Source organism: Hibiscus syriacus, unplaced genomic scaffold (assembly GCF_006381635.1).
Source record: "Hibiscus syriacus cultivar Baekdansim isolate YM2019G1 unplaced genomic scaffold, ASM638163v2 tig00111330_pilon, whole genome shotgun sequence".
Taxonomy (NCBI): domain Eukaryota; kingdom Viridiplantae; phylum Streptophyta; class Magnoliopsida; order Malvales; family Malvaceae; genus Hibiscus; species Hibiscus syriacus.
The window spans coordinates 2,616,857-2,631,640 of NW_024063059.1; the positions used below are offsets into that span (position 1 = coordinate 2,616,857).

The 14,784-nt window shown below is 34.1% G+C and overlaps 1 protein-coding gene across 1 annotated transcript; it reads right to left on the reverse strand.

Annotated features, from left to right (window-relative positions):
- Positions 1-512: 512 nt before the first annotated feature.
- Positions 513-1,014, reverse strand: LOC120158692 (non-specific lipid-transfer protein 1-like). Its single transcript, XM_039169489.1, has 2 exons — positions 695-1,014; positions 513-590 (listed from the first exon to the last, which is right to left on the reverse strand). The coding sequence occupies exons 1-2, from the start codon at positions 1,012-1,014 to the stop codon at positions 581-583; spliced, it is 330 nt and encodes a 109-aa protein (XP_039025420.1). The 3' UTR covers positions 513-580.
- Positions 1,015-14,784: the final 13,770 nt, after the last annotated feature.

Genomic DNA, 14,784 nt, shown 5'->3' on the forward strand with positions numbered 1-14,784 from the left:
CTTCAATATTCTTTATCTAATGTCACATGTCAACTTTTTTTCAAACTTACATGAAAAAGATTTAATCCTTTATGTACCTATTTTGACCAAAAAATACTTTAGGTACTTATTTTAGCTAAAAAAAGTTTATGTACTTATTTTGGTCAAAAATACTTTATATACTTAGATAAAAAAATGTTATACTTCAAGTACTTATTTGTAATATAAGCCATAAAAATATATAATATTAAATAAAAAATAACAAAATTTAATTAATAAAATATAATTTTTATCATATGTGGTTGATAAGTCAAAATGTAGGGGTTGTTTGTTAAAACAAAATGGTTTAGCATTGGATGATTTAGCAGTCTGAATGATTAAAAGGCTTTGTATGATATAGTTCTGAATAGAAAATTTGTTTGATAATACATCTGAATGGCCGGTCTAAATGAAAAAATAATCATATTACCCTTATGTATGATTTTGTGCCAAAATAAAATATATTTGTTTCTACCTTGTGAATAAATGCTAAACTTCCATTTTTAACATCCATTTTTATTCTGTAGCTTTCATGAGCTGAGGAACTTCCATGGCCAAACTTTCACTTGACGCTGCAAACGGGACAACAAAAATAAAACATTCATCAGTTAAGAAATTGATAACTATAACCGAAGAACTCAGTGAGTATTATAAAAGAAATTAGAGGCATAGGAACCTTTTGCGGTCGGTGCTGGGGCTGATCTGGTAAGGGATGCTGACACCACACTTGCCTGGGAGTCCACTTGCAAGGTTTAAGTTGATGCCAGTGATGGTGGCAGCTGCACTTTTGAGGCAGTTGCAAGCTTCTTGGCGTTCTGGTGTTGTTTGGGCTTCACCGTTGAGGGTTTTGATCCCACTGCAGCATGCTGGAGGAACAACACCATCGCCTGGACCCTTCAAGAACGAGAGGGTATTAGCGTAATGTCTTATGTCTGAATGATTAGGTGTCTTTTTTGAGCCTGAATCGGTCAGCCCCTCCAAATCATTCAGAGCCATGATTTTATGCGAACCAAACACGGAATCGGTCCGATTCAGCATTAAGATCTGAATGGTTCAATTAAGAGCCAAACAAACAGCCCGTAGTTTTCATAAAATCTAAATGTTTCTATTTTTAACCGTAAAATATTCAAAATAATTATTAACTACAAAAATACAAAAAATATTATATAGAAAATACATAGTAATTAATCAATTAAAAGACTTAAATAATTAACGTTAAATAAAAAATTATCAAAACTTACCATAAATTTGAATGACACCCAGATCCTCTTTTATATAAAATAAATAGTGGATAATTTTTTTATGTGTTGTTACATACAAGGGAGGGGGATTTATAGTCGGAGAAGGAAGGTGCAAGGGAAGAAAGGTGAGCGAGAAGACGCTTTTTGCCTCCCTTATTTTTTAAAATTTTCAAAATCTCATCAAGACGCTTTTCATAGGAAGTATCTTTCAAAAAGATTGTTGACTGGACTATATGTGGAAGAAGATACGTTTTATAAAAACCATTTTTTTAAAGGTGTTTCTAACAAAGAACACCTTATGTATATGTGGTCGAAAAGGATACTAATTGATAGTACCGTAAAAAGCATGCAATTTTGCCTGTACATTAAATTGGTTTTGTCCCTAAGTTATGCATTCGATCATATTTGTGACATTATTTTATTTTCATAGCATTGCATTTAAGATTAATTTTGTTTAATGTCACTGCCCAAGTTTTGAAGGAAATATAAATGTCACCGCTTTGGACAAAGAGCAAGATGTCATCATAATTATTGAATGGAAAGATGGTATTCTAGAAGCTAGGCCGTTATGTTGAGCTGACCCTTATTGTAGAAGGTTGTACGGACGATCACACTTTGTGCATGAAGGACAGTTGTACCTTGAAGAGCTTATAAAAGGATAAAGTACATACCCCATAAGGGGTTCCTCTCTTCCATATCCCTTCCTCATCCTTAGATCCATTCAATCATCTTCTCTATCACCCAGACACCATACTAGTGAAGTAACTTATATTTCTTTTGTTTGTTTTTTTTTTTTTTTTTGCGACGACAGTGTATGACCAGGAGCAATCCTGGTGACATACTAGATCTTGATCCAGAACCAGAACCAGAACGTACTTTCAGAAAAAGGAGAGAAGCTCAGTATGTATGAGCTATAGCATAGAGGAATATTAGAACTTTGTTTTCTCGTGTTAGATAATCTTTAACCTGAAGTGGTACGACCTTCTATTTAAGTAGGCAACTTTTAACTCAATCTGGTTATGTTCCAGATGCTTAATTCCTATGGGCAATACGCTGGATTGCCACATTAGGATGCCAGGGATTATATTAAATTTTTCCTTTTAATTTGTGCATAATTTACTTAACAAGGTGTTCCTGACGATGCCTTAAAAATGCATTTATTTCCTTATTGTTTGCAAGGTAGAGCAAGGATGTGGTTCCTAGGACTACTAGTTGGATACATTACTTTGTGGAATGAATTGGCCACACAATTTGTGCTTAGGTTCAACCTACCCATAATGATTACAAAGTTAAGGAATTATATTAAGTCTTTTTTTTTTGGCGATGTCCCATACATGGCATGCAACAAGAAACCTAGATTGAAATCTTTTGCAATGGGCTGAATGTAAAGGAAAGAAACATTGTTGATGCATCTACCAATGACTTATTATATAGGAAGATATTGATGTGGAAGATATTGGAGCACTTTCTCAAAATGATTGCCAATATACAATATATAGGAAAATCACAGCAAGAAGTACTCTTGATGTTTTGGAATTAGATTCAATCTTTACCTTAGGTGATCAAGTTTCTGCGTGGACAAATCTGATCAAGAACATGAAATGAACTACTGAGAAAGCACCTGTTCAGACAACAAAGTCGATTGATATCCCAATATTTAGTTGCGAGCTATGCAACAAAAACTTTGAAGATTGTCCCTAGCACATGTAGAATGCCTGCTATGTCAATAACCTTCGAGGGAATTGCTTTGAAAATTCATTTGGAAATTCTTGTGGAAACAATTCCAACACCCACAACCAAAGTGAAACCACTTGGGGAAATCAAAACCAAAGTCAACAGTCTAATGATTTTCATTTTGGAAATAAAGCTTCTTCAAGAAATTATAATCAATGTAAGAGTGGTTTTAATCGTCCTCAGTAGCAATTTAATTAGAATCAATAATTTAGTCAAACAATCCTACAATCAATAACCATTTCAATCACAACAAACTTATCCAAATCAGTCCTAGAAATTTATGTAGCCACAATCAAATCAATTTTAAAATCAAAATACTTCAACCTCTCGACAGGCCAATTATTATCAAGTTTCAAGTTCATATTCTTTATCATCATTGGAAGCTTTAACGAGGGATTATATCACTCGTACCGAGGCCATAGTTTAAGGAAATTCTTCTTCCATTAGATCTTTGGAAGCTTGATTCAACCAACTTGCCTCATCAATGAACATTAGACCACAAGGAAACCAGTCTAGTGATACTTAGAACCCTAAAGCTAAGGAGCAGAGTAATACATTCACTTTAAGGAGTAAAAAACAAATTGGGAAGCCTAAGGATGTCACTGGTCCAACACATGATACAACCAATGATGAACAGAGAAAAGTAAGCAAAGAAACCAATGATCCAAAAAACGAAGTGAACAAAGAAGTTAGCTATGATTAAGAAGTTTTTCCACCAATCATCACATTTATGCCCAATATTGTGAAATTCTTAATGCTAACCCCTATTTGTTAACACCATTTTTGTAGTGAAAGATGTTGACGCAAGTTGATTTGACTCTTCAAATTTCATTTCCTCATAGATTCAAAGATGAAACACAAGATGAAGAGCGTCGACAATTTTCAGTATGTTGAAGCAACTTCAAGTACTTCTCATCGATGCTCTTTTTCAAATCCCTAAATATAAGTACATAAAGCAGTTGCTTGGTAAAAAAAAGAAGCTCAATGAGATTGAAACGATTGCGCTCACAGAGGAATACATTGATATTGTCACCAACAAACTACCTCTAAGTAAAAAGATCTTGGAATTTTTACCATCTCCTGCTTCATTGAAGATTATTATGTGGGAATGACTTTTTTTTTGGCTTGGGATCGAGCATAAAATTAATGCCCTTATCAATTTGAAAATAGATTGGGTTGAGTAACATGCAGCCCACTGAGGTGACATTACAATTGGTCGACAAGTAGTTGGCATAACCTCAAGGGAAAGTCAAAGATATGGTGTTAGAGCGCATAATATTTTTTCTCATTTGATTTCATTATCCTTGAATGTGAGGTTGATAGAGATGTTCCTATTATTCTTGGGCGACCATTCCTAACAACTAGAAGAACTATGATTGGCATGTCAAAGAGAGAGGTGACTATGCGATTCAATGAAAAACATGCCACTTTTAGTGCTTTTGGATGAAGCAAGGCTAGTGAAGAATGTTACACCATTAATTTCATAGATGAAGAAATTCTTGAGGAGTTAAAGGACTCAAGCAAGGAGGCATGTGAAAATTTTATGTTATCACACTGTGGAGTGAATTACAGAAAAATTACGACTGTCGTGAATCAAGAAATAATAAAAGGGATGTGTATTACGATAAAGAAAACCGAGCAAAAATTCTTCATTCATTCAAGAATTCTTGGAAATGAAAATTTGATCAACAAACTTTTTGGTGGCTTATTAAGACCTCCTGAAGTAGTAGAGATATTGAAGCAGGATCCACCTTGTCGTAACCGGTTTTCGTCCGGGCACAAATTTTTTACTTTTGGGAAGAATTATGTGAATAAATGGTTTTTAAAATAAATTGGGAGCCGCCATCGGCCTTTTGGGTCAGGTAGGTCGAATACCTAAAAATCATCATTTAAAAGAGTTTTTAAGAAAAAATCGATTAAAAGATAAACTGATCTGCGTTTTAACCAAAAATTCGTTCTTTTTAATGATAAAAAGGGATTCGTGGTCGGTTACGTTTAGGGAAGGATTAGCACCCCCTACAACGCCCAAAATTGGTACTTTTTAATTATAAATTGTCTCTATTATTAGAAATTAAAAATTCAAAATATATTTAATTTATAATCCTATTATTTTAAAATTATAATTATGAAAAATATATATTAATTTATATATATTTATAAATAAAGTATTTATTTATTTAGAAATATCATAAAAGGACTTCTAGGTGCCTTAAGACAGCTCTTTTCTTCGATATTAAAAAATAAATAAATGATTAAAAATAATAATATATAATTTATAAAATAGGATATTTATTTATTTAAAAATATCATAAAATAGACATCCAGTTGTTTTAAGACTGTCCTTTCTTAATATTGAAAAATAAATAAATATATATTAAAAATGATTATTAAAAGTAATTTATGAAATATAGGATTTTTAACGAATAAACAAATATTATTTATTATATATATATATTTATTTATATAAATAATAAAAATAATAATAAAAAATAATATTGCAAATAATGATTAAAATAAAAGGAATTAAAAATATAGTATTAAAATATTAAAAAAAAGATCAAAAATGAAATTTTAATGATTAAAATGTAAAATTATAAAACTAGAGTACTAATTCGAAATATATAAAAGATGGGCATTAAAAGTGTAATTTAACCATAATTCATAATACGGGATTAAAATAATAATTACTAAACTATGAGGGACTAAATTTGATATTTACCTTAAATATATTATTTAATACTGGTAAGGACTAAAACATAATAAAATAAAATTCGAAGACTGAATTAGAACGTTCAGAAGTTAGTTTCAGTGACTAAAATGAATAATTACAAAACTCGGATGGCTGCGAAAAGAATTTGGCCATGCGCGAAATTACAGATATACCCCTCCCAAAACGGCGTCGTTTGGGAAGGGGTATAAATGCCCCAAACGGCTGGCCCGAAGGGCCAGCTCTCTCATTTTTCTTTCTCTCTTCTTTCTCTCAAATGAGAGAACCAGAGTTCTCTCTGGCCTCTCTCTAGCTTCCCTCATCGGAGGGAAGCCGGTCACCGGCCGGCATCCTTGTGCCGCCGATAAACTTACCGCTAGCCACCGCTTCCGGTGGCCGGAAAAGCAAAAACCTCCCGAACGATATATTCGAGTGATCTACGTTCAACTTTGTCCTTAGTTTTCCTTAAAACATCCCGTATTTGCCTAGATCTAAGAAAAATACCTTCGGTATTTTTGTTTCTACGGCGTCCTATGAACTCCGGCAATGTCGTAGCTTCTTCGGTAAGGCTTCTCTTAATTTTTTCTTCGATCTTTTGATGGTTTTGGTTACTGTGTTCTCTCTGTCTCTTCTCTTCTTTTTTTTCAAGTTCGGTTGATGGCTTTATAGCCATCACCGGTGCTTGTCTCGGACCGGGTAAAAGAGTAGAGTTTGGTGAGTCACCGAACTATGTGGTGACTCACCCCTAGAACAGCAACAGAGGTGGCCATCTGGGTCTTCTGGAGCCTTCGACGAGGGTCGGCTAGAATGCTCTTAGAAATGGCGATGGCCGCGTGGCACAGGAGTTTCGATAGCTGGACGTTAGACCACTTGGCAGAGGCGGCGGCTGGCCTTCTGGAATCATCAGAGGCGGCTGGAGTGCTAGGGTTTAGAAACCCTAGCTGAAACCTTTAATTGGTTTAGGGTTTCCTTTTGGGTCTGGGTCGGCTCTGGTTGGGCTTGTAATTATTTTTTAATAATAATAATAATATATATAATAATATATATAATAATTATTATTATTATTATTATAATTATAATAATAATAATAATATAAATAATATTCAAATGAAAAAAATGAGTATCTTCAGCTGCCCCTCTTTGTTTATTCTTGTGTTAACAAGAATAGAGCAAAGACGAAAAAATAATAAGTTTTTTTTTCATTTGACTTTACTTGATTATGAAGGGAATGTTGAACAAATTCTTCTTTGGGATTAGTTCTTCTTATTATGAACTTTTCAACTGGGGATGACAATTTATCTCATTCTGTGATATAATCATGTCAAGGTTGAATAAGTTCTGCTCCTTATTCTTCAGATGAGTTCTTCTCATTATGAACACTTCTAAAAATGTTGATGCTAGTCTATCTTCTTATGCAAAAGGTTGAATAAGCTCTTCTCATTATGAACTTCTTCTTCATTCTTCAGATGAAATTCTTCTTATTATGAACTCTAACTGGAAATGTTAATGCTGATCTATCTTCTTCTGTGATATAATCATGTAAAGGTTGAATAAGCTTTTCTCATTATGAACTTCTTCTTCCTCTTCAGATAAGTTCTTCTCATTATGAACCTTCTGGCAACGCTGATCCATCGAATGATGAATTCGAGCAAAAGGTTGAACAAGTTCTTCTCTTTATGAACTTCTTCTTCCTTCTTCAGATGAGTTCTTCTCATTATGAACTTGAACTGGAAATGTTAATGCTGATCTATCTTCTTCTGTGATAGAGTCAAGCAAAAAGGTTGAACAAGCTCTTCTCATTATGAACTTCTTCTTCCTCTTCAGATAAGTTCTTCTCATTATGAACCTTCTGGCAACGCTGATCCATCAAATGACGAATTCGAGCAAAAGGTTGAACAAGTTCTTCTCATTATGAACTTCTTCTTCCTTCTTCAAATGAGTTCTTCTCATTATGAACTTTCTCTGGAAATGCTGATCCATCAAGTGATGGATTTGAATCTTTGCTAAAATCTTTGAAATTCCTGTCAACATTTAACATGGATAAAATGAATGGAAATGCAACTATTTTTACAAATGCCTAAATATGATGCATGAATATTAAGTTCATTTTTATTTGATTTCAAATTGATGAATTCGGTCTTTCTTAAATTGTGTAGAAATCCAATACATCTTTCCTCTTCGAATGGAGAATCTATCGTCTTTGAAGAGTGTAGATGTAGATCTGCCTGAATTTTTGCATGATGTCACAAAACCACTTGAGAATAAAACTCAATAATATAGGCTCTTAAAAAGCTCGCACTCATGCAACATGTTGATTCTGATAACTACTTATCTGATCATGAAGTGATCTTTCAATATGATTTCATAGATATTGATAGTTCTTCTGATACCGAGGAAATCCTTAATTCTGATTCTGATGAGGAGAATAAACTGTTATACTTGACGAAAATGGGATACTCAAATGCTAAGTCTTCAATAGTCATAGAGATGTGGTCCTAATTCATCAATTGCAGAGTTGACATATTTTATATGTGCTGCTCAAATGGCTAAGGCTGCTGACACACTTCTTCCGGTAAAAGATAGGAAGTCATTATGCAATGATCCCAATTACAAGAAAAGGCGAAACTTGGGCTATGATTTTCTTAGAAAAGAAGAAGCATAGGTAGCTTGGAAAGAAGCTTCTTGATGAAGATAATCATGCAATTCATCTTCCTAATCCAATGATTGGTTTTGGAATTCTTACCAAACCAGATCAGATAACTCAAAGAACACTTCCAGAAGATACTATTGAGTCTCCTTATTTATACTATGATAACGTGGTGGTTGCTTCAGTTGGTGTTTGGACCAAAACATCACAATACTTATATGATGTAGAGCCAGAATTTGTAGATTCGAAGCATTTTTGTACTGCTGTATGGAAAAAGGCTATATTCATAATCTGCCAATTGAGAACAGATTTCTTCTTGTTCCGCTTCCAAATAACTCTATGATGGTAATAATTTGTTTTCTTTTTAACAATGATTGCAAACGTTGATAAGATTTACTTTGTTTTCCGTGCCCTTAAAAGTATTAACATAAAGTGATATTCAGAAATCTTTAACTTATTTCAAAATTATGTTAATCCATTTACAAAATAAAATAATAAGTTGAATTTTCGAAAATAAATTGAATCTCAAATAAATTGAATTTAGAGAAAATAAACTTAGAATTTATTAATATATAGATAGAATTGTATTCAAAGTTATGGCAAGCATAGGAATGATAAAAATTCAAATGACTCAACAAGTTATTAGCATAAGTATTTCTAAATTAATCAAATTGATATAATTTAGAGTATTGATGTAAGCTTTTGTCTGAAAGATCTCAAACGTTGTTAGAATGCTTGTAGATGTGAAGTTCCTCCCAAACTATCAAAATCTTAAGAGGGTTCAATTGTCAGATGCCTAATATCAACATGCATTTGAGCCGCCCTTTCAAGTTTTCAACTCAAATCCTTCCTTTGATTACAAGATGCCCTTTGCGGGTTTTCATCTTGACCCCCTCTTTTTTTCTTTCTTTTTTTTTCTTTCATTTTTTCTTTTTCTTTTCTTCTTCTTCTTCTTTTTTTTTCATTTTTTTTCAAGCATAATATTTCTTGACAGAATCTGAGTTTATTGGGTTTCTCAGAATTTTTCCATCCATTTCTGCCAAGATCAGCGCTCCTCCGGAAAATGCCTTTTTTACAACGTATGGCCCTTCCTAATTAGGCATCCATTTCCCACGGAAATCTTTATGTATAGGAAAGATCTTTTTTAGTACTAGATCACCCTCTTGGAATTCTCTTGGATGTACTTTCTTGTCATGAGACTTCATCATCCGTTTCTGAAACATCTGTCCATGGCAAATAGCTTTCAATCTTTTTTCCTCAATAAGGTTCAACTGATCAAATCTAGCTTGGATCCATTCAGATTCATCCAATTTTGTTTCTCTCAAAATTCGAAGCGATGGAATCTCAACTTCAATTGGTAATACTGCTTCCATCCCATAGACTAAAGAAAAAGGCGTTGCCCCAGTAGATGTTCAAACAATAGTTCGGTATGCATATAAAGCAAAAGGTAACTTCTCGTGCCAATCTTTGTAAGTTTCAGTGGTCTTTGTAATGATTCTCTTGATGTTCTTATTTGCTGCTTCAACTGCCCCATTCATTTTTGGACGATATGCCACTGATTTTGCATGTTTGATCTTAAACTGTGCACAAAGTTTGGTCATCATCTTGTTGTTCAGGTTTAGAGCATTATCTGTAATGATCCTTTCTGGTAGGCCATACCGACAAATTATTTCTTTCTTTATGAATTTGCAGACTGTGGACCTCTTAATATTGGCATATGAAGCAGCTTCAACCCACTTGGTAAAATAATCAATTGCCACAAGGATGAAACAATGTTCATTCGATGCTTTTGGTGTGATTGCCCCAATGACGCCTATTCCCCACATAGAAAATGGCCAGGGTGTTGTCATTACATGTAAAGGAGATGGGGGTACATGAATCTTATCTGCATATATCTGGCATTTATGACATTTCCTTGCATAATCAATGCAATCTATGTGCATGGTAGCCCAATAATATCCATATCTCATTATTTTTCTAGCCATGGAAAGACCATTTGCATGTGTTCCAAATATTCCACTGTGTACTTCTTCAATGATGCTTCTGGCTTCGCTGGTATTTAAACATCTCAATAGCCTTTGATCATTGCTTCTTCTATACATAGTCTCGCCATCCAAAAAATATCCAGCAACCATTCTTCTTAAGGTTCTTTTATCAATTTCAGATGCATTTTGTGGATAACTTTGATTTTTGATATATTGCAGGATATCATAATACCATGGTTTACCATCTACCTCTTCATCCACAGTATAACAATGTGCAGGAATTTCATATACTTGCATTTTGATTGGCATCATATCAACTTTCTTAGTTGCCTGAAACATAGTAGCTAATGTAGCCAAAGCATCTGCCATTTGATTTTCTTCTCGAGGGAGATAATTGAAGGTGACTCTCTCAAATTCTTTCACTAATTCGAGGGTAAAATTTCGTTATTCAAAAAATTTAGGATCTTTTGTTTCCCATTCACCTCGTAATTGATATACCACTAACGATTAATCTCCATATATCTTGAGACATTTAATTTTTCTTTCTATGGCTGCTTTCAATCCCATGACACAAGCTTCATATTCCGCCATGTTATTGGTGCAAAAGAACTCCAGTCTACTTGTAAAGGGATAATAAATATTTTATGGAGAAATTAACATTGCCCCGATTCCTCGTACCAAGGCGTTGGATGCTCCATCAAAGTAAAGCTTCCAAGATTCATCATTTGTTATGAATTCTTCATTCATGGATATGCATAACAAATCTTCATCTGGAAAATTAAAACTCAAAGGCTGATAATCATCTGATACACGACTGGCCAGAAAATCAGCTATGACACTTCCTTTTATCACTTTTTGGTTGACATATACAATATCAAACTCGGATAATAACATCTGTCATCTAGCCATTCTGCCTGTAAAAGCTGGTGATTCCATTAAGAATTTCAAAGGATCAAGTTTGGATATCAACCAAGTACTATGATATAACATGCATTGTCTGAGTCTTCGAGTAGCCCACACCAAGGCACAACATAATTTTTGTATTGGTGGATATCAAATTTCACAATCAGTAAATTTTTTGCTCAGATAATAAATGGCTTTTTCTTTTCTTCCAGATTCATTATGATGTCCCAATACACATCCCATCGAATTTTCAAAGACTGTCAAGTAGAGAATTAATGGTCCATCAGGCATTGGTGATACTAAAATGGGGACATTGGATAAATATTTCTTAATAATATCCAAAGTTTGTTGACATTCATCATTCCATACTTCAGGATTGTTCTTTCGAAGTAATTTGAACACTGGATCACATTTGTCAGTTAATTGAGAAATGAACCGAGATATATAATTTAATCTTCCCAAAAACCCTCGAACTTCTTTTTTTGTATTGGGTGGTGGAAGATCTTGAATTGCTTTTACTTTATCTGGATCAATCTCGATTCCTTTTTTGCTGACCACAAATCCCAAAAGCTTCCCGGAAGTTACTCCAAAAGTGCATTTAGCGAGGTTGAGCTTTAATTGATACTTCCTCAATCTCTGGAAAAGCTTTCTCAAATTTTGAATATGTTCTTCTTCGGTTCGGGATTTAGTAATCATGTCATCCACATATACTTCAATCTCTTTGTGCATCATGTCATGAAACAAAGTTACCATGGCTCTTTGATACGTTGCCCCTGCATTTTTCAATCCAAATGGCATTACTTTATAGCAGAATGTGCCCCACATGGTTATAAATGTTGTTTTTTCCATGTCTTTAGGGTTTATTTTTATCTGATTATATCCTGAAAAGCCATCCATGAATGAAAACCATGCATGTCCTGCAGTATTGTCCACCAAGGTGTCTATGTGGGGTAATGGAAAGCTATCTTTCGGACTAGCTTTGTTGAGATCTCTGTAATCCACACACATTCAAACTTTCCTATTTTTCTTTGGTACTGGAACAATGTTGGCTACCCATTCTGGGTATTTGGCTGCCTGTAGGAAACCTGCATTAATCTGCTTCATCACTTCCTCTTTGATCTGCAACAACATTTCTGGCCTCATTCGCCTGAGCTTTTGTTGGACCGGTTTATATTCTGGATTGATTGGAAGTTTGTGCATCACTATATCTGTACTCAAACCAGGCATATCTTGATAAGACCAGGCGAAGATATCTTTGAACTCTTGAAGGAGATTTATCAATTCTTGTTTTATCTGGATTGTCAGAGTATTACCAATTTTTACCTCCTTTATTTCTTCATATGTTTCCAAATTTACAGTCTCAATCTCTTCTTTGTGAGGTAAAATTTGCTTATCTTCTTTTTCTATCAGTCTTAATAATTCAGTAGGAACATCACATTCCAGTTCATCCTCATACTTATTGATTTCCTCCAGACATATGGGCTGCTCTAAATTTATCTCTCGATTAAATTTAGGAATAAACATGATATTAACATTGTGACACCTGCAAATTTAAGTCGGACATATTTCCAAAAGAATATAGTAAATTTATGAAATAAATGAATGTAAAAATGTAAAGAATGATTGCCATTTGAAAATTTTAAAGAAAATTTCTTATATTTAATATTAGGTGAACTTAACATAATTTCCTTTACAAAATAACAAAAAGTTTTCATACTCTTAGGCTAAACATAAAGATTAGTTCTGAATATTACTCTCTGTTAATATTAAAAACTACAGGAAGGTCTTCAGCGGTCCAATTGTTGAGTGTTTCTCCAGGAAAACAAGGGTGAATCCTAGCCAAGTATTTGCCAGTGTTGTTATCATTCATAATCATGTTGATAAATAATCCTTTCATAGCTTCTTCAACTATGCTTTGATCTTTCGTCAACTTTTCTTCTTTAAAGGCCTCAACAAGCTGTTGTTCTACATTAATTGTTCCCCCTGATCTGAATGTGGTCTTCAACTGTGGGAAAAACATGTGTTCCCAAAGGATTTCTTCTCCTTTCAACCTTGCCTTTCTATCTTCACATCTTCTTTTCATATCATTGTTCTTTTGCTGAAAATTGGGCTTAAATCCAAGCCCAAAATGATCTTTCTTCATCTTCATACTTACAGGAACTGAACTCCCTTGAAGATTCTTTCCTAAACCTTTCCCAGTTTTAGCTCCGATGGCTAAAGTCTGTCGTACAGTCATCTTGGTGCAATCAGACAATCTGGGATATGGAATTTTGTTTCCCTCTGCAATAAAGGTTGCATTGACAAATTCAAGAGCTCGGAAAGAGCATTTGAGAGCATCATCATTGGTTTCAATATACGGAACATCACTTGTTATAGACGCAATGATTTCTTCTTTAGCTCCTACGCATATTAGTTGTTCATCAACAAAGAATTTCAATTTCTGATGTAATGAAGAAGGAACAGCTCCTGCAGAATGAATCCATGGCCTCCCTAATAAAAAATTATATGTAGGGTGGATGTCCATCACCACAAAGTCAATATTGTACACGACTGGTCCGATTAACAACTGTATTTCCATTTTCCCAAGCACCTCTTTTTGAGTGCCATCAAAAGCTCGCACTACATTCTGATAACTTTTCATGTGTGATTTATCGACAGGCATTCTTTGAAGTGTGACTAGAGGCATCAAGTTAAGAGCGGATCCATTGTCAATCAATACTCCTGGCAAAATATGACCATAACAATGTGTGGTAATATTCAAAGCTTTTACTGACCCCATTCCGCCTTCAGGTATTTCATCATCCGTGAACGTTATATAATTGTCAGCGGCTATATGTCCCACAATTCTGTCAAGTTTATTGAGGGATATATCTTCAGGGATAAAGGTTTGATTAAGCATTCTCATCAAAGCATTTCTGTGTGCTTCTGAATTCATCAATAGATCAAGAATAGAAATTCGCGCTTGTTGTTTATGTAGTTGTTCAACCACACTATATTCACTATGTTTCAGGAATTTCAAAAATTCTTGCACTTGTTTTTCTGTTACAGGCTCATTGAATGCTGGAGGGGATTCATCATCAAATACTTTTTGGGGTATTACCATGGCTTTTCCTTTTGCTTTCACCTGTTCTGATGCATTGGATGTTTTGGGAGAGTAACATCTCCCACTTCTTGTAAAGAATCCGACTTCACTCACTGCTTCAGACGTCGAATCCAGACTCTGTATTTTCTCTTCTATTTTTTTCAGAGAAACAGATCCTCCTACCATTGAAACATTGGTAGTATAATTCCAAGGTACCCTGCGGGTATCCTTGTATGGGAATGGTAAAGGAGTTGTGATAACTACTTTCGACTTTATTGGTGCAGGAATCACTGTAGATGATTTCACATTAATAATCACAGGATCACTTGTTCTCTTATTAGGTTTAGAATCTTCTGATGAGCAAACATCATCTTCTCTTTTTCTTGGTTTTTCTTCAAAGAATTCTATCTCTCTGTTATTCATCAATTTTTGCACCAAATCCCTAAATTCAGGACATAGTTGAATTC